The 19,018-nt window shown below is 34.6% G+C and overlaps 1 protein-coding gene across 1 annotated transcript in view; it reads left to right on the top strand.

The window, feature by feature from the left end:
* URH1 (uridine-ribohydrolase 1) overlaps positions 1 to 19,018 on the top strand; it is a 76,512-nt gene that overhangs the window by 33,375 nt on the left and 24,119 nt on the right. The window contains exons 5-6 of the mRNA XM_089811964.1: positions 4,828 to 5,010; positions 5,184 to 5,288. Of these exons, the coding sequence (XP_089668090.1) occupies positions 4,828 to 5,010; positions 5,184 to 5,288 (288 nt within the window). The remainder of the gene's footprint in view (positions 1 to 4,827; positions 5,011 to 5,183; positions 5,289 to 19,018) is intronic.

Raw genomic sequence — 19,018 nt, 5'->3', positions numbered from 1 at the left:
ACCAAGCTTGTGATAATAATTACACTGAACACTCTTCTTTGAAGATGTCAAAGGTTCACTGGATCCATTTTGCTGAGAGAACTGAGAGGTACATGTGTTCTTGTTTAAGGCTCGTGCTAGAAAGGCCACCTATTCAGAAGAGGAAGAATTGTCATGACTTCCAAACTGTTGCCTCCATCTATCTTGTTGTAGATGCTTGTTGCAACAATCAAATAATGTTAGGGCAATACTAGTAGAAGTGATAAGGAGTGTCTCTATAAAGTGCTTGTAGGATCAGGGCAGGCTTCTCAGTGTGATCACTACAATATCTTCTTCCTCCATCTTATAGCCAATAGACTCTAACTGATCACATAGCTCCTTGATTTTCAATAGATGTGCCTGGAGTGTTGTTTTCTTGTCCATCATGGTAGAAAATAATAATTTTTTCATAAAGTGCAGCTCTTGTCAAATGTCTCATAAAGATCCTTTGAGATGTCCTAGATTTCTTTAGCTATGTTACCGGAAGGTTCTTGAGTGAGCTGATCATCTACAACTAAACGTTAAACCAACATGACAACTTCATGATTATGTTATTTTCTTGATCCATCTAAATTGTCGGAGGACATGCTTATGTACCTAAAACAATCTTATCAACACAATGATATCCAAATATCATCATCATGTGCTGCTTTTAGGTGTTGTAATTGCAGCCATTAAACTGTTGATTGCCCTACAACATAATGTTGGTCAAAGATGTCATCACTGAAATGGAGGTTGCTAGTCAACCCTATGAAGGCATAAGAATCAAGGTAGACATTGCACTAAACTGCAAAACAAAACTCCTGGAAAAATATTGAAATAAAAAAGCAAACTAATTAACCTGCAAGAATAAAAAATCATCAAAAATAAATTTTTGTTTTTATTTTTGGAATTTTTTTGGAAACTCTAGCAAGTTTATGCATAGAAAAACCCTAGGCGATTATCCAAATTTCAGATTAGAATTTTGGCCACCCAATTTATTTTTTAAAAAAACTTGGCCAAGCAATATCAAGAAAGCTCAACTAAAAAGATTAAAACAAAATCCAACAGCTCAGAAAATTGGAGAAATCATTGATGATTCTACCAAAAATTGTGTCTAAAAAGAAGACAAATGACAACAATAACAATGAAAATACGGATTCGTGGATTTGAAAAATTAACAAATGTCTTGGCCAAAATCAGACCAAAAAGGAAGATGTGTGGAGCCAAACACTAGAAAAAACAAAAAACTTGGTCTTTTTGAGCTGAGGTGGATGCGGGTTTGGGAAAAGTTGTGGCTGTTGGAGGAAATTGCATTCTTGTTTGAAAGAAAAACCAAAATCCACCCTTTCGACCTAATTGTGACTTGGCAAATATTATTATTTTTTAACTCCTTCAAACCTGCACCCGATTTTTCAGCCAGCGGCGCATAATCACTCTCACCCAGTCCAGAATCTTTTAGGCTCACGCCCTTCTAATTTTTGTTTTACACCTGCAACCTAGCTACTAGTGGCCATTTTTTGTTTGATTGTGTGGCTACCGTTGGTAATGTTGTGTCAGTAATTTTGTAAGTGCTTGGATGGATGGACTGGTGCTTAGACAAAAAAGATAGAGGTCCATGTGATGTTGCTGCCATTCTAGTAAACAATTTTTAAATTATTTTTCCTCACATGTTTTCGACATGATTTATAAATAAATAAATTCCAATTTTTTTTCTCTGATACCATGAAATCGTTAAAGACTGAATGAATGGAGAAAACAGAATGAATATTGCATTAACAATGAACTCTTAAATAGAGTTTACAAACGCTAATAATAGAGTGAACAAAAAACCCAAGTTGTCTTAATAAAGACAACATCTGTAAATAGAACTGAATGAACAAACTAAAAAGAAAGGCTAAATGGCCATTAACTAGAACTAGCTAAATATAGCGAGATACTAAAAATACAAAAAATATTCTAATAGGAAATGTTGTTTTTAGTTAGTGGATAGTATTTTGTCTTCAAGCTTTTCTCTTTGGTACATGAGCTACTTCTCTATAGGGGGGATTCATATTCTGCATTTTCTCTCCTATTCCAGGGACGTCTATTGTATTTTTTAAGATAGAACCCATCCTTGGGGGGTCATATCGAGTCCTCCTATCCTCTCATTAGTGCATTTAATTTCATTTTTCTTTTGGAGAGGAGTTTTTACTAATGAGGTTTTCTTCCTTTCTCTAGTTATGATGTATTTCATTTCTTTGTACATGGGCACCCATCAGGCCTTGCTGCCAAGACCCATCCATACATCCATCTTTGAAATCATTATTAGGTTTTTGGCTTCTTCTTAAGTTGAGCTTAAGGGGGTGGGGGGTTGGAGTAATCAGTGAATCACCTTAATAATTAATCAAAGAATTAGTAATTAGTTAGGTCATTTATTATTTTATTACTCTTAAGCAAAACTTAGGAGGGACTTTCTCTATTTAGATTGAGCTAATTATAGGTCATTTTGTCTCATGTCATAGGATGAGTACACTTGTCATGATTTAATTTAATCCTCACGGAGGTTTAGATCTATGTTTTATATTTATGAAGATGCTTTATAAGCATTACATTATATTCATTAAGAATCATCCAATTCATTTGTATGTTAGTTGCAATGTCATATTCCTCTTTGGATCAATCTCTCCCCTAGTTTTGCATGAGCATATCAATGGCTATTTCTATTAAGAAGTGATAGGTGTTTTTGTTGCAAGTGATCTCTGAGTGTTGTGGGATTTACTATCAATTTCACCGCTATGTGCAGTCGTTTGAGGTACATACAATTTGCAGAAGATGCTTTCCAAGGTGGGTGTGGGCATTTTGAATGATACCATGGCTTTGGTATCCATTATTTTGGCAAAACCATTTCCGATTTTGGCCTTTCTGCTTGTCAATATATTGGAGGTATGAGAAGGCTTCACATCATTGTTTACAAGCTCACAGGTGTTGCCAAAGTACTGTAAAAATGCAGTGCTAGTGTGTTAATATTGTCTCAAGTACATTGAAGATTGATACTGTTAAGTTTGGACAGTTTTGTCTCTGTTGTAACTTGTAATAGCAATTACTGATTTCCTGTGTGTTTCAAGATACCTTCTCAATGAATATGTATATAATAGTAAGAGACACTTCTCTTTAACTCTCATTAGTTACTACGAATAATATTTTCTTAAGGTATCATAATGATTAAAATGTGATAATAATTTATATATATATAATAATATGTGTGTGTGTATAATAATTATACACACAATGTAATATATCTTATATATCTAATATACACATATATATTATATATTTATATAATATCTACTTTATTATCAATAGTACAAATGATCCATGATAACAGTAGTGTAGGATAGATATCAAATGTTTAAAGTCGATAGGCCATTCAAACATTTGATTTCATCGATCGGAATCATCCAATTGAAGCTACAATCATTAATAGATACATACTTGTCTTCTTTCCTTTCTTTTTGAAAGCTTTTCTCCATGTAAATCTTGGGTCTATATGATTTGCTGATATGTACATCTACATAATATCTGTTTATGATATTCTGAGATGATAAAACATATTTTAGATTTGCATGCATTTTGTACAAGATTTTATTGTAATAGTTTTGCCTTGTTTATCAACAATAAAGTTGTACACTATTGGAAATGAAATTCTCGCACCTAAACCCTGTATCTTCTAATGGCTATGGTGTTACCATATTCTCAAGGTTATATTGATGGAAATCAATTACTTTTTATATAAAGGCTTCATTTGAACAATAAAAAATCAGTGGGATCATTTGTACAAAGGAAATTGTTATCTACTGTCTAGCTTACAAGGAAGTCTCTATGAGATATGGAAGTGGTATTGTATCACTTCGACTCATGGTTGTTGGTATATTTGTGGGGAATTTTGAATTGTAGGCCCTTACATTACTCTGTTTGAACCAAAATGGTAAAAAATGTATGTGGAGGATATCAATCTTAATGCATTGGTAAAGGCCTCCTGGGTGTCCCAAAAGGCCTCTTGAATGATTATCCTTTGGTGGAAGGCTCTAAAGCATAGCACATATCTCATATAACACTTTTAGCTGTTCTGACATTGCACAAAGTCAAAGGATCATAGAAAATGAGACAGACAAGTGGGCACACGTATGGTGCTCGGTTGATGATCTACATGAAACTTATAAGATGTTCTGATCAATAGGTGGTGCCGCAGAGATGATTCAATTTTGTTGGCTTGAGTGCTCAACTGTGACTAGTAGATAATTCCAACTGTGGCTTGAGTGCTCAAAAGAAAACTATTGACATTCAAAACAAAATAAACTAAAATGAAATATTTATTCCAGATGATGCAAGATTGCTTATTAGCCTGGGATGCTCCTGCATTATTTTGGTGAAGTGGTTATAAAGTAAATGATAGGAGTTAAATATAATGGCCAATGCTTAACAATTAGTTTATGATGTTTCTAAAATTAAATGGACTTATTTATGACTTTAATCAACTTGCACTTACATTGCATCTAGTGTGTTCTAAAGAATTTTCTAAACAAGGGTTCTGATCTGTAGTCTGAGACTCATCTCATCTAATGATGGATCTGTAGTGTGATATGGAATGTAGACATGGTTAAAAATTGATGTTTTCCAAAAGCCTTCTATCCAAAATATGGTTTCTGAAAGCCTTTAAATCTCTCATGAGTTTCCTTCCTTGCAATTCAATTGCAATTTTTCTGTCCATTCCCCTTTTTACTTTTCATTTCATGTTATACTAACCACAGTCTTCTATCATCTATGAAATTTTGTCTTTCATTTGTGCAGAGAGGTCCACCACGGATTGCAGATTTTGTTCATGGATCTGACGGGCTAGGAAACACATATCCTCCTCCACCAAAAACAAAAAAGATAGAAAAAAGTGCCTGTGAATTCCTAGTTGACAAAGTTTCTGAACATCCGGGTGAAATCACAGTTCTTGCATTGGGACCCTTAACTAATATTGCCTTGGTGAGTATTTATGGTGCCCTCCTTTCCATCGTGAGTGGCATTGCAAATGGTCTAGTGATAATAGATTAAGGTTAGCTTCATTCACTACGTTAAAGTTTTCCAATTGAGAATTGTTCTTGTGGGAAAATGATTTGTTTTATAGATGGTTTAACTGGATTTTATTTTCATTTTAGGCAATCAAAAGGGACAAGGCTTTTGCAAGCAAAGTAAAAAAGATTGTTATACTTGGTGGCTCATTTTTTGCAATTGGCAATGTTAACCCTGCTGCAGAAGCCAATGTAAGTGTAATTGACAAATTGTGCTTTATGCATCCATTCATTGCTATTCAAATTTCTGCCTATAGACTTTCTATATTATGGAATGTAGACATCATCAGATATGAATTGGTAACCTAAGAGGTGGTGACATGTTCAGTAGTGAAACACTGCATACTTTCCTACACATGCAATACACCTATTCGACTTTTTACTTGCAAAAGGTTACTTGACAGAAAGTATATGTTGACTTGATATTTTTCATATTATACATTTGTAGCACTGGTGAAAGGTTATTTTCTAACCTGTTTTCAAAAATATTCCTGCTTGCAAATAATTCTTCAGCACTTGATTTTGGGTCATGAGCCATGATTTATATATATAATTAAAATATATGCACATATGAATTGCTTGAATAAATAATCCATCTCCTATCTCTAATATATATTCTATTAAATAATGTTAATCAATATTGTCACTAAACAATTACATTTAATAAATAAATAATATTGATAATATTCAATGATCAAATCAAGAATGATAATCAATGATTATTATTGTTAATAAATAGAAATAAAAAATTAAATATTATACATTCTAAATAATAAAATGTTAATATAATTCTAAGGACAAACTAAAAGTGGACTAAATGAAGTCAATATAATATAAGCACGTATATTTAATATAATATAATATAACTTATAAATTAATCCTAAATGAACTTACATAATACAATATAAATTATCTCCATTAAAAGTTACCGACTAAGGGAAGTAGTTGATAGAAAGCATTAAAAATAAAATGGAGGAGTCGCCATGTCCATGGGTGAACCGACATGTCCTCTCATCCCCTAAGATGCCTATATAAATCTGAACATGATTGGTTAGAAACAAGGAGCTTGCAGGATAAGAAAGACATTACATTGGGAAATGTAAAAGATTCATATCGATGGAATAAGAGATACTAAATGCATAAGTAGCACCTAAGACCTTAAAGCCAGCAACATATATAATATCATTTTGAAGAAATTAGATGACCAAATCAATATAGTAACATTGTTTACCGCATAGGTTAATCAAGAAATGCACACAGAGAATGAACACGAACAGCAGAACTCTTTAGATTATTCGCATATGCCAGAACATTACATTATGCTTCATAAGATGATTTACAATGATCCCAGATGGGGTATAAATACTTTCTGCCGAACCTTCCCAAAGGAGTCCGTTGGCTACAAAACAATCCTAATCTACCCGTCGGCCAAAATCTTTACCAATGACATGGACCCGTTGGCCCGTCAGCTACAAAATATTTACCGACGACAACACCTTGTCGGCTACAGTTTCTATGGATGACAAACATCTCGTAATCGTTGATGATTACAGAATATTGGTAACTGGGATAGCGATTATTTAATAATCATGAAACATCAATTAGACAAAGTAATTATAGAATAGTAATCAATAGAGATCAGTATTGGGTTAAGGAATGTGTTTCAAGAAAGGATTAACAAAAGATGTGATACATATATGGAAGGATTTAGCTTACTATTGTAGGAGTGATTAACATTAGTTGGTAGTGGTAAAAAAGGATTATAGTAACCATTGACTAGAGGGGTGTGATCCACTTAGCATTGAAGAGTTTCCACCCCACAGCTCCAATCTCCTCATAGATTATTAAAAGAAGGATGGTTTTGGAGTTTAGGAAATATATTGGATAGACGGTGCAAGAAAAAGAAAATGGAATTATAAGTCATATTTGATATATGGATCGGAAAGTCATTAACTTGGAAGATAGAAAAATTTATATATAGAGAGATATGGAGAAGAAAGAAAGTATATGGGTATGATGATACTGATCTCCATATTATCATATTAGGACGACCAATATATATATATTCATTTCAGTTATAACATTGAAATCAGAAGACTATATACACATTAATAGCAGTGAAATCAGATTGTATATATATATATTGAAAGAAATCAATTAAAATGAATATTAATGAAACAATCCAAGAGAGCTTGATGTGAAGAAGTTTACCATAAACCAAATGAGCTTTCCAGTGGAGCAACAAGAATGGAGACAATATATTTTGAAAGGGGAATGCAAAGAAAACCCCTTGTGTAATATTATGAATGAGGGCAAAGCCTATGGGGAGAGAGAGAGAGGGGCGGGGGGGAAGAGCAAATTACCTCAGTACAATAACATCAAAATGATGTGTTGAAGAGTTGAAGAATGAGAGAGAGACATTTCTTTTATAGAGATGAGAATGGAGTTGCATGTGTAACTCCCATTTCTATGATTGCCACCATTCATAATAAGTGTGTCCAAAGTGTCAAGATCCTTTTAAGGAGGATAAACTAATTTTCTTTATAAAAGGAATTACAAAATCAGTTGTCCTCACACATGGATAAGAGGACAAGTAAATGACATGTCCTTCATATGTGGACTAGCGGACAAACTATATGAGGGATACCTTGGTTTATCCCATTTAATAAATAAATACAACCAAGGAAAGATTACTAATTCTAACATATATATTGAATTATATAATGTAATTATAAATGATCATCTATCTTATAAGAATGATCTTATATATTCTATATATCTATTAATAAGAAGAACATCAAAATTATATATCAGTTATATCATACAGATGTATATTTATTTAAGACCTATTACTATTTTAATTTGAGAAGGAAAGGTTGTGATGTTACCAAGGAGGGACTTGTATAAATCCAAGCAATGGATCTTTGTCCCAAGAGAAGGTAGGGTTCAGCGTTCCGTAAGCATTCGTGATATGGACTGGGACCTGTAAATTTTGATGGAACTCATTGCAAAATTGATACCTAGGCAACTTGGATAACACCTACAACTTCCATCATTAAACCGAAAAGTAATATGATTAGATATGTGGGAATTAATGTTAGAAATAGATACTTTGTCTTGATTATATTGTAATGAACCCAGCGAACTCACCCCAAATGCTGGATAATGTTATTTTTCTCAGGATTTGACTTGAAATCTTGGGGAATTTCAGTGTATATGATTTTAAATAGATAATTATGTTAAACTAAATGCAATACCAGAATAGAGATAATTTTCCCAACTCATTCATTATAAACTTTGCATGCACAACTTAACTGAAAAGTGATATCAGAATAGCGATAAACAATAAGATGAGCAATTCCCACTTTATTTATTGCCTTGGCACAAATAGTATTTGTTGAACACAATTCAATTATTAAAATGAAACAAGGAACCTGGTAAACTCCCAGCAGGGGCTTGGTCTATATTAGACTTCCAAAGTTCTCATGCTCTGTATTTCTCACATGGCTGCCTCCATATGCCATGGATTGCGGTACAGACTTGCCTTGCTGTGGCACCCTCAAGAGATGACAGTTGAGCGCCAATAGATAATGATGATCAACACCCAGAATTCAGACTAATGGGCTGCTCCAGCACAATGACGAACAAAATATAGGCAGATTGAATGCCCAAACAGCAGAGATGATTGACGCCCAGACAGAGACGAGCAGTGCCCAAAATGCAAGGAATTACGCATGCATAGAATCAGTAATATCAAATGGCTGATATGCAGATAGAAAACAATGCCCAACAGCCAGTATAATTGGGTGCTCAACAAACTCCAAATTCTCCAGCGCAAATGCCTTCCCAGCCACAGTTAATTACTGAAGAAAAATGCCTAGATCAGATTGAATATATAATTCAATTCAATATATATTCAGCATTGAAGTGAATACAACTCCCAGATGCAGTAGAATTAATTCAATTTGTTTTACAACAGCAACAATTGAATCACAAATCAAGAGGAATCAGTCCTCAAGAGAATTCACACTTCAGAAACCCTCACACACAAATTATCAAAAGCAATAGTCAATATCAAATGAATCTAATTGCTTCATGAAGCCTTTTTTATAAAGCCGTTGGCTTCTCCCATATACTTTTCATTAAGGTTGCTCTATCAACACACTTTTCAATTAGAAGCTTCCAACTAATTCTTTTAAATAAATAACTTTTAAGCACATAGTTTCATGGAGACACTTATCACTTAAGAGGCTTCTCATTTACACCATCAAATTATAACATGAAATAAGACAAAGTTCCCTTCATAATTAGAAGCCTCATTACTCACTTATCAAATAAGAACTCTATGAATATGCCTAGTCCATCGGTGATAAAGATCAACTGCCAGTGCCTCCACCACACTGCTAAAAATAGAAACCACCTCAAAGTAGACTTGCTAGAAATAGCAAGTCCGCCTCAGAGACCCTTAAAACATACTGCCAGCTCACAAGGGTCACCATGATGAATTGACTTAGCCAACTGTAGGGATTGACTTAGCCAACTGTAGGGGCCTGCTAAAAATGGGGACCTTGCATATATTAATACTACTTATGCATACCTTAGATTGAATTATTGTATCTTAGGATATACAATGTGAAGCTTTAAAGTAAATATGTAATAATTATGTCCAACCTTACCAGGGGACATTACAAACAATCATTGATCATTTTTTATGTTTCTTGTCATATGTTGGCTACCTATGGTTGGGGTAATCTTGTGATAGATGAGCTTTGTGATGGTTTTCATACACTTTGGGAAGCCGTCAGAATATTGAAACGTAAATATTTATAGTTATCTGTTGACAAATATATGATGCACTAAGGGGAAAGGAAGATAATGTAGATGGGCTCACTCATGAGCTTGAGGCGACTATAAACTTATTGAAGAACACCCAGTGGGCTCTGTAGGAGACACAATCACAATTAGAAGAGGTTGCCATGGAGTTGAACTGAGCACAGTCTTCACCATCTTTCGTTGCAATATAGTTTCTTGTAGTGGTTGTTGGTGATGATTTGAAATCCACAGGCTATGGTTATGAGCAGGTTGAGGATGTGGCCATGCCTATCATGGGTTATAAGTGCAAATGATATCGATGGGATGAGTGCATCTGTAAAGGGCAGCGAATAACCACACGTTGCATGAGGTTCTCTTGCGATTACATCCATTGCAGGAATTGTTTGTGATGAGTCAACTGGTAGAGCTTATGTTCAAGACTATGATACTCAGTGCTTGATCAAGATGTGGGAGCCTTTTATTGAAACTGTATAGGGAGGATATCTCATTACGACTTTTTTGATCTTCACGGAGGATTTGATGATACAACCGTGTGGATTAGTTCTGAGGTTGTACCATCCTTTCTGGGTTGCTTATTTACCATTTTCTATAGATGGGATCAATAACTACAAGTTAGACTACTTGCAAAGTCAGCACACCCATGGGAGCCCTGTAAAGGATGGAGATAAGGGTAGTTTTCAAAGACCTTTAGCTGTTTGTATCTTCTTATAGCAGATGGATGTGTGTTTAGTCTTGTGGGATCCAAGTGATAACAAGGTTAGTACTATAGTTTAGGTGGGTCTTATTGATTGGCTTTACCACTTTGGACATAGTGAAGTTAAGTTTAGATTTGAGCAATAGGAGTCTGAGGACATTCTTTGAGGTAGGCTTTTGTTTAAAGTTTGGGATCCTTCTAGTGCATCAAGATTTCAAAAAGGGCTCGTTGAGGAGTTTTGGGATGTGTAAATGGTGTCGAATACATGTGGTTTTACTTTTGACCTTTATATGCATAATCTCTTTCAAGTGTACAAATCAATTGCACACATGTTGGACAATATGTATGGAAAATCACTTTCTGCAGTTTGGGGAAACAAGCTTTGTCAGCCTACCGAGTTTCTTCTCTTTGAGATGTTCACTCTTGTGATATCTACAATCAAATTTGATTCAATTTGGTAGCTTTTGTCAGTTGTATTGGTGATGATGTTACAAGAGTTGGTTAGTGATCATGAGGACATTACGTAGTCTTAGCCTTGGGATCTAGATTGAATGATGTGTTACTTGTTTCTGAGATTGCTTGGAGATAAGAAATTTCAGGGAGGGCGGACTGCAATGTCCCTTTTTTAGCTAGTGTTTAAGGATGAGTTATTAGCTCATCATTGTGATGCTTGTGGGCTAATTTAGTTATGGATGGGGGGTTTCAGTTGGTTGAGTCAGTTGCTAGTTCCTACTCCATTGGTTAGGGATGTTCAGGTTTGCACTTCTTTGAGTTGGATAAACACACTCACTATTGATAATAGGTGTCTAGTTTAAGTAAATCAAAGTTTCTATCTTTAGCTGGGCACTTGGACAATTTACTAGCAGTATGGAGTTGTGGTGATACTGATAGAGCTTCTTGGGACTTACTATTTATAGTAAGTCAAATAATGGTCAGAGCTATCTCTAGCAGGGGTACCCAGACTCATGGTATGCATAGTGATTATCTCATTTGTTAGTTGGCTTAGTTTTAGGGACTTTCTATTTATAGTAAGTCATTGGATGTTAGAGAGAGACCCTTAGTTTTTTAGTACGGTAGTTGGATGCACAATGGTTAGTCCTAGGGTCAGATGGTAACAAGAAATATCTATTATTTATGGAGTTATGTTATATTAATTATAAATAAAGTAATACTTTATTAATAATTAATTATAAAGTTATATTTTCACTTTATGTGAATGAGGCTACTTAATGACTTAAAAGACATCTAATAAAGTGTATCACAATGGTATAATATAACTTTATGGTTTAAGGGGACTTTATTTTAAAGGGAAATATGTAACATTGTCACAACTAATATTAGCTTTGGACGAGTAGAACCTCCAAAAGAAATGCTAGAATAAGACAATAACAAGTCTAACTATAATATCTTACCCCAATTCTAACCCAAATCTTTAAGATGTCTCCAAATTGGGTTTCCTAACCCTTTGTTATGCCATTGTCTTCTTTAGAGTGCACCCCTTAAGGTTTCTTCTTGGAAGGGACACTCCCTGTCCAAGGCCTCATCTCATATGCATATGTTGACTCATCAAAATATTCTGGCACATCAATCTTGGTCATGTCGGCCAAATAGAGATTACTCTCATATATTGACATTTTTACATCAATCTTAGGCATGTCAATCAAATAGAGATTCCATCAATTTCGCATACCAACATTATAGATAGAGAATATAGATATCATAGTTATGTGAGTCAGATGGAGATTATCAATCTCTCATACTGGCACTATTAGAGTTTAAATCAATCTCTTTCCCTAAAAGGGTTATGAAGTACAAAAATATGTATATAATCACATTTATAATCTCAGTTGACTATAATGAATTCAATTTTCTAACATTACCAATTACCATGAAAATTATTATCACATTAATTATTAATTCGTTGGCATATGATATTTGTTCAAAAGAAAAAGGAATCATTAAAGAACAATGTAACATACCTTAATATTGATTCATACCTCTAAATGTGTTGACCATTTGCAAATTCCTATATAGCCCAAGATTTGACTTATCTTGTCCCCTATAATTTCAGCTTTTTGTCTTTTACTTAGTCTTTACTATTTGACTTGACCAATAAATACCCTTTTTACCTCTTATGTTATTATTTATTAGTTCTTCTTGTTTCTAGTCCATATGAACTTTGACCTTTAATATTATTTTTATCAAATATACAAAGTATTCTCTATACTTTTCATGTTTCTCCCCACTCTGTACTCTAATGTGCCTTACTCATTTAATATAAATACTTATATGGTCAGTCATGACCCTTCTAAACAACATTGCCCAATTGATGTTAGTCATTTCCTATCTGTCTTTTCATTTGTTAATTAAATAGGATTTTAAGGAAGTTAATTAGAATGTTTAATAGATATCGGGTTTGTAGAGAGGATGTTTTATAATAGGATCATTATTTATTTTATTTTAAGGATTTGATTTAGGATATAGGTGGTTTAATTGTATTTTTATTCATGCATTGATATGGATTAATAAAATGACATCTATATCACATTTAATTGATTATATTAATATAAATATTGGTATTGATAATATACATTGACCAATAATATATTACTAATAAATTATCTATATGAGCTATCAATAGATTGATTATTGGTATTTGGAATTCCTATCGATAGTTAAATTGTATATTAATTAACTGATGATCAGTCATAATCCTAATCGTATGATGACTTTCACCATAATTTAGAAAATTATATTCATGGATATTGTTGGACAATGTGTATGGCAGCTCACATTGTGCAGTTTGGGGAAGCAAGCTTTGTTAACCTACCAAGTTGCTTCAGTTTGAGATTTTCACTCCTATGACATCTAATGTCAGATTTGGTTCAATTTGGCAGGTTTTGTTAGCTGTACTAGTGATGATGTTACAAGAGCTAGTTAGTCGTCACAAGGACATTACGCGGCCTTACCCTTGGAATCTAGGTGGATTCATCTGTTATTTGTTTATGAGATTGCTTGGGGACATGCAATTTTAGTGAGGGCGAACTATAACATCCATTTAGTTGGTGTTTGAGGATGAGTTGTTAGCCCATCATTGTGACACTCGTAGGCTAATGTTATGGAAGGGAGGTCTCAGTTGGTTAAGTCAATGGCCAATTTCTACTTCATTTGTCAGGGATGTTCAGGTTTGCGCTTCGTTGAATTAGATTGAAAGTGTCTATTTTGAGTAAATCAGAATTTCTAACTTTAGCTAGGCAACTAGCTAATTTGCTAGCAATATGGAGTTGTGGTGGCATTGACAAAGCTTCCAGCTTGGGACTTACTATTTATAGCAAGTTAAATTATGGTCAGAGATATCTTTGGCAAGGATACCGAGACTCATGGTATGCACAAAGATTATCTCATTCGTCAATTGGCTCGGTTTCAGGGACTTGCTATTTATAGTAGGTCAGTGGATGTTAGAGAAGGACCCTTACTATTTTTGGTAAGGTAGTTGGATGCACAATGGATACAATGGTTAATTCCTAGGGTTAAATGGAAACAAGAAATAATAATTATTTCTCAAGTTATAAAGTTATATTTTCGTTATATGTGAATGGGGCCACTTCATGACTTGTCATTTAATAAAGTGTGTTATAATGATACAATATAGCTTTATAGTTTAAGCGGACTTTCTTTAAAAGGGAGATATAAATGGTTAATAATGTATACTTTTCATTTTAATGATGTGCACCAAAAGGAGGGGTTATAATTGAATATTATAATTTGAGTTGCAACAAATATAAATGGCATCAAAAGCTAAGTAATTTTTAAGTTATGAGAAGTGTATTTGTGAAGATAGTAGTTGATTTTACTTGGAGAACTATAAAAAGTCAAGATGAGAGAAAATCCATTCATTCTATTGTGCATTAGCTTTTTTTTATTTGGGTGAAGAGAAGAACAAGGGTTTGAAGAATTTCAGAGTGGTGGAATTGTAAATTTCACACAGGCTTTAGCACTTTGAATTGGTTGAAACTACACCAGTGACTTATGCAAGTGCTTTGGCTTCAACTATTAGCAAAAATTGGTGATTAGAAGTCCATTTCATTTCAGAATTGTTCGTCAGGGTAGAAGGCTTCACTTTATGCATATTGCACCTCATATATGGTTCAGTGTTTGGAGTTATTGCTGGCTGCAGGTCATATAGAGCAGCAGTAGATTGTTAGAGGACAGCATTTGGGTGGCTTGTTTTTATTTTTTAGGTGCTTCTCTCACATTTTCCAGCCTAAGCATCACTTCCTAGAGCAGCCATGTTTCATCGGTGGTGTCTATAGTGATTAGCAATTAGTTCCAAGTTTTATATTTTGCAATTAATAATTGTTTTAATGCTTCTTTGATGATCCTTGTAAATAATTGCAAATATATGAAATGAAATGAGATATTTTGCATAGCTATCAAGATAATTTGATTTTGTATGCATTTGTATATGTTGGAATTGCAAAAATCATTTAAATACAAACAAAGCAAACCATATACACTGAGAAATCAGAACTTAGACATTGCATGCCAACTGTTTGATGAAATGTCAAATATAGAGAAGTGAAGCAATTCAGTGTTGTCAGAGCTAGAACTTGAAGGGGTTCTTATAGTTTTAGTTCCCTCCATTTTCCTTTGGATAATGCTAAAGCAAAAGGGAAAGCCCCAATACATGTAAATGGTTTGGACATGGACGGAGTCATGCTTATGAAAACTCATAGAAAAGGAAGAAAACAACCATCAATTTGGTTAACGTATCAAGAGGGGAGTTCAATAGTATATTTGAGGTTCTAGAGAATTTTGTGGGTATAAAGCCTTTTATGGTCAAGTAACCCCTAGTTATCCAAGGGCCAATTTTTAGAGTTCTTGTTGTTCCTTCTTGCCCGGTAGAAACACATCGCCTATTATTTATAGGTTCTCCTTAGTGTGAGTATTCCTTCCTCTCCTCGTCACATGGAGGTCTTTATGGCTCAAAAACAAGTTGATAATGTAGATGTAGATATGACTGTGTTCAACACACCCATATGTTGAGAGGCTTGTGGGAGTGAATCAAAATAATCTAAATCATTTATAAAATCTAAATCACTTAAGTAGTTGTGGAGAAGTAAAGAGTAAACAACACAATATGCACCACACAAGAACATCGAGATTTTTATGTGGAAAACCCAAGGGAAAAACCAACGTGGGGATCAACTCATAATATAAAAACAAGTTTTTACAAGATTTGTATTAGGCTTACTGCCAAGGAAGCTTATGCTCTCTGAATGGACTTTCAAGATAAGGCACACTGCTCTAGGATAACATTTAATAGACTTCCAATCTAAAGATCAATTTCTCTAGAGCATACAAGAGATTTTTAATGAAATGCTTATGAGAACTATTGTATAAGAAGAATCTATCGAATGCTAATAGTGCAGTTTGCTTTGTAGCCCAAGTATTTAGTTACATTGATTTTGCACAATTCATAATCATCTAGTACATTATTGATCTATTTCGCAACATCACAAAACTCCACATCAACTCTCACATCTGCATAAATGATTTTTCTTCCTTATATATATTCTACGCAACATCACAAAACATTAGTTAGGTCAGCACATATAGGACATAATAAATGAAACATGCAACACAAGCTGGACTCATATGCATTCAACATTATCAAGAAATAGGTTGCAGATCATCCAAGATGTAATCTGAACCTCACATATCAAATATACCATACCGTATCCTTCAAGGCAAAATAAATAGGTCAGGTTCAACTCCAATTGAAGGAATATACCTAGTTGGGCCAGGTATCAACACCACTCTCAAAATTCCAAAATGTCTGTATTTGTATCACAGAGAGAGATGAAAACATTATGCGGACCACCATACAAGATATGCAAACCATCTGCAAGGTTTCTTCAATCTTCTCCAAAAGTGATTAATCATCAAATGTTGATGCAGAGAAAGTAATTCATTGAATTGACAATAATAGTGTAGATCAAAGATTGTGTCATTATCATAACAAATGTCATACACTGAAACTGTTTTATTATAGTGATGACACATAGTCTATCAGCTTGGTGAATTACACATAGCTCTACACAATGATCACAAGTTTGGTGAATTACTTTCCCTGCACCAACATTTGATGATTAATTGCTTTAGGAGAAGATTGGATAAAGCTTGTAAATGGTCTAGATATCTTGTATGATGGTCCGCGTATTATTTTGGTTTCACTTGACCTATGTTGTGTTGCATGTTTCATTTATTAAGTCCAATTTGTGCCAACCTAACTAATGGTTTGGAATGTTGTTGAGGATATATAAGGAATGAATAAATCATTTGTGCAGAAGTGAGAGTTGATGCGAAGCTTTCTAATGTGCAAAATAGTTTAGTAATGCATGAAGTGATTGTGAACGGTGTTACAAACGTAAATGGCAGAATACTTGACTTGTTAATCAGAGATCAAATGATCTATATATACAAAGAGGAGAGTCAAATAGACAGAAACATTCTATTCTAGACTACACCTAAATATTAGAAACATTCTAATATTTACAGAGATACAATAAGATACAATAGTGAGCATTAAAAAGAAACATAAAGATTATTCTAATACCCCCCTTTACTGCTCAATCTATTTACCACACCAATAGATCCCCTGAATTTAACAAACTTGTCAGGACCAAGGGGTTTTGTGAAAATATTTGCTGGTTGCTCTGAGGTAGGGACATAGAGTAACCGAATAGATCCATCTTCTACTAACTGTCGGATGTAATGGCAATGAAGTTCTATGTGCTTGGTTTGTTCATGAAACATTGGGTTCTTGGCAAGTTTGAGTACTCCTTGATTGTCTAAAAACAAAGAAGTCGGACCTGCTTGAGGAATACGCATATCTGCAAGCATTTGACGAAGCCAAAATGCTTCACAAGCTGCCTTGACAAGTCCTCTATATTCTACTTTTGTAGAGGAGAGTGCTCGTGCCTATTGCTTCGTACTGGTCCAAGTAACTGCTGTAGATTTGATATTGAACACATAGCCAGAAGTAGATTTCTTGTCATCAACTGAGCCGACCCAATCGGAATCGGTGAATCCACTGAGCCGAGGAGTAGCACTCCTTGTGTAAAGAAGACCATAATTTGAAGTACCATGTACATAGCGCAACACATGTTTCAGTGCAATCCAATGATCAGTCTAGGGGTTCGTCATGAACCGTGAGATGTAGCTGACTGCAAAACTGAGATTAGGTCTAGTAGTAGTAAGGTAGATGAGACTACCTACTAGTTTCCTAAAGAGTGTTTCATCTACAGGAGGAGAATTAGATTGTGTGGACAATTTCAGACCAGTCTCCATAGGAGTGGAGGCAGGTTTGCAATCTTGCATTCAAAACCTATCAAGCAAATTTCTAGCATACTTGGACTGAGACAAAAAAATACCGTTGTCAGTCTGCCAAACCTCAATACCTAAACAATAATGAAGCAATCCAAGATCTATCATATCAAAAGTTTTGCATAGATCTTGTTTGATTTCTAAAATCAAATGTTTTGAACTCCCAATAATGATCAAATCATCCACATAGACAACAAGAAAAAAAAAATCATTACTAGAGTGTTTAATATATAGATGACTGTCTGACGGGCTAGGCTGAATTTCCTAAGCAACCAAGTACTGATCAATCTTTATGTACTAAGCCCGAGGGGCCTGTTTAAGACCATAGAGGGCCTTTTGGAGTTTACATACTTTTGGTTCTGAATTGTCAACCTTGAAACCTGGGGGTTGCATCATGTAAACTTCTTCCTGTAATTCACCATTGAGAAAAGCACTCTTCACATCCATCTGATGAACTTTCCAACCATACTGAGCTGCAATGGCAAGAAGAAGGCGAATAGTGGTCATCTTGGTTGTTGGGGCAAAGGTCTCCTCATAGTAAATGCCTTCACGTTGGGTGAATCCTTGAGCAACAAGTTTGGCCTTGTATTTGTTCAAGGTACCATCGGCATGGTACATGACCTTATAGACCCATTTACAACTAATGGGTTTCTTCCTAGGAGGAAGATTTGAAAGAACACAGGTGTGATTCTTTTGAAGACTCTGAAGCTCAACATCCATTGCCTATTCCCATTTTGGAATTCCTTTGGCCTTTGCATATGTCTGGGGCTCAGGGATACTGTGGATGTTGGCCATAAGAGAAACATTAACTGTGTTGTGCTAAATGCTCTTATTTTTGGAGGTTCTACCCTCAATGAGTTCATTAGGACAAAGATCACTAATTGTTTGAGCCCACCATTTTGGCCGAAGAGTAGAGGAGCCAATATCAGATGCTGTCGGAATAGCTGGATGAGGAGCAGGAGTAGGAGTTGTATTATCTAGAGGTGACTAAGGTAGTGTATCAGTA

Source organism: Cupressus sempervirens, chromosome 11, assembly GCF_028749045.1.
Source record: "Cupressus sempervirens isolate cs-2001-9-10 chromosome 11, ASM2874904v1, whole genome shotgun sequence".
Taxonomy (NCBI): Eukaryota; Viridiplantae; Streptophyta; class Pinopsida; order Cupressales; family Cupressaceae; genus Cupressus; species Cupressus sempervirens.
Note: the sequence above shows the minus strand (reverse complement) of the source record. Positions and strands in the feature narration are given on the sequence as shown.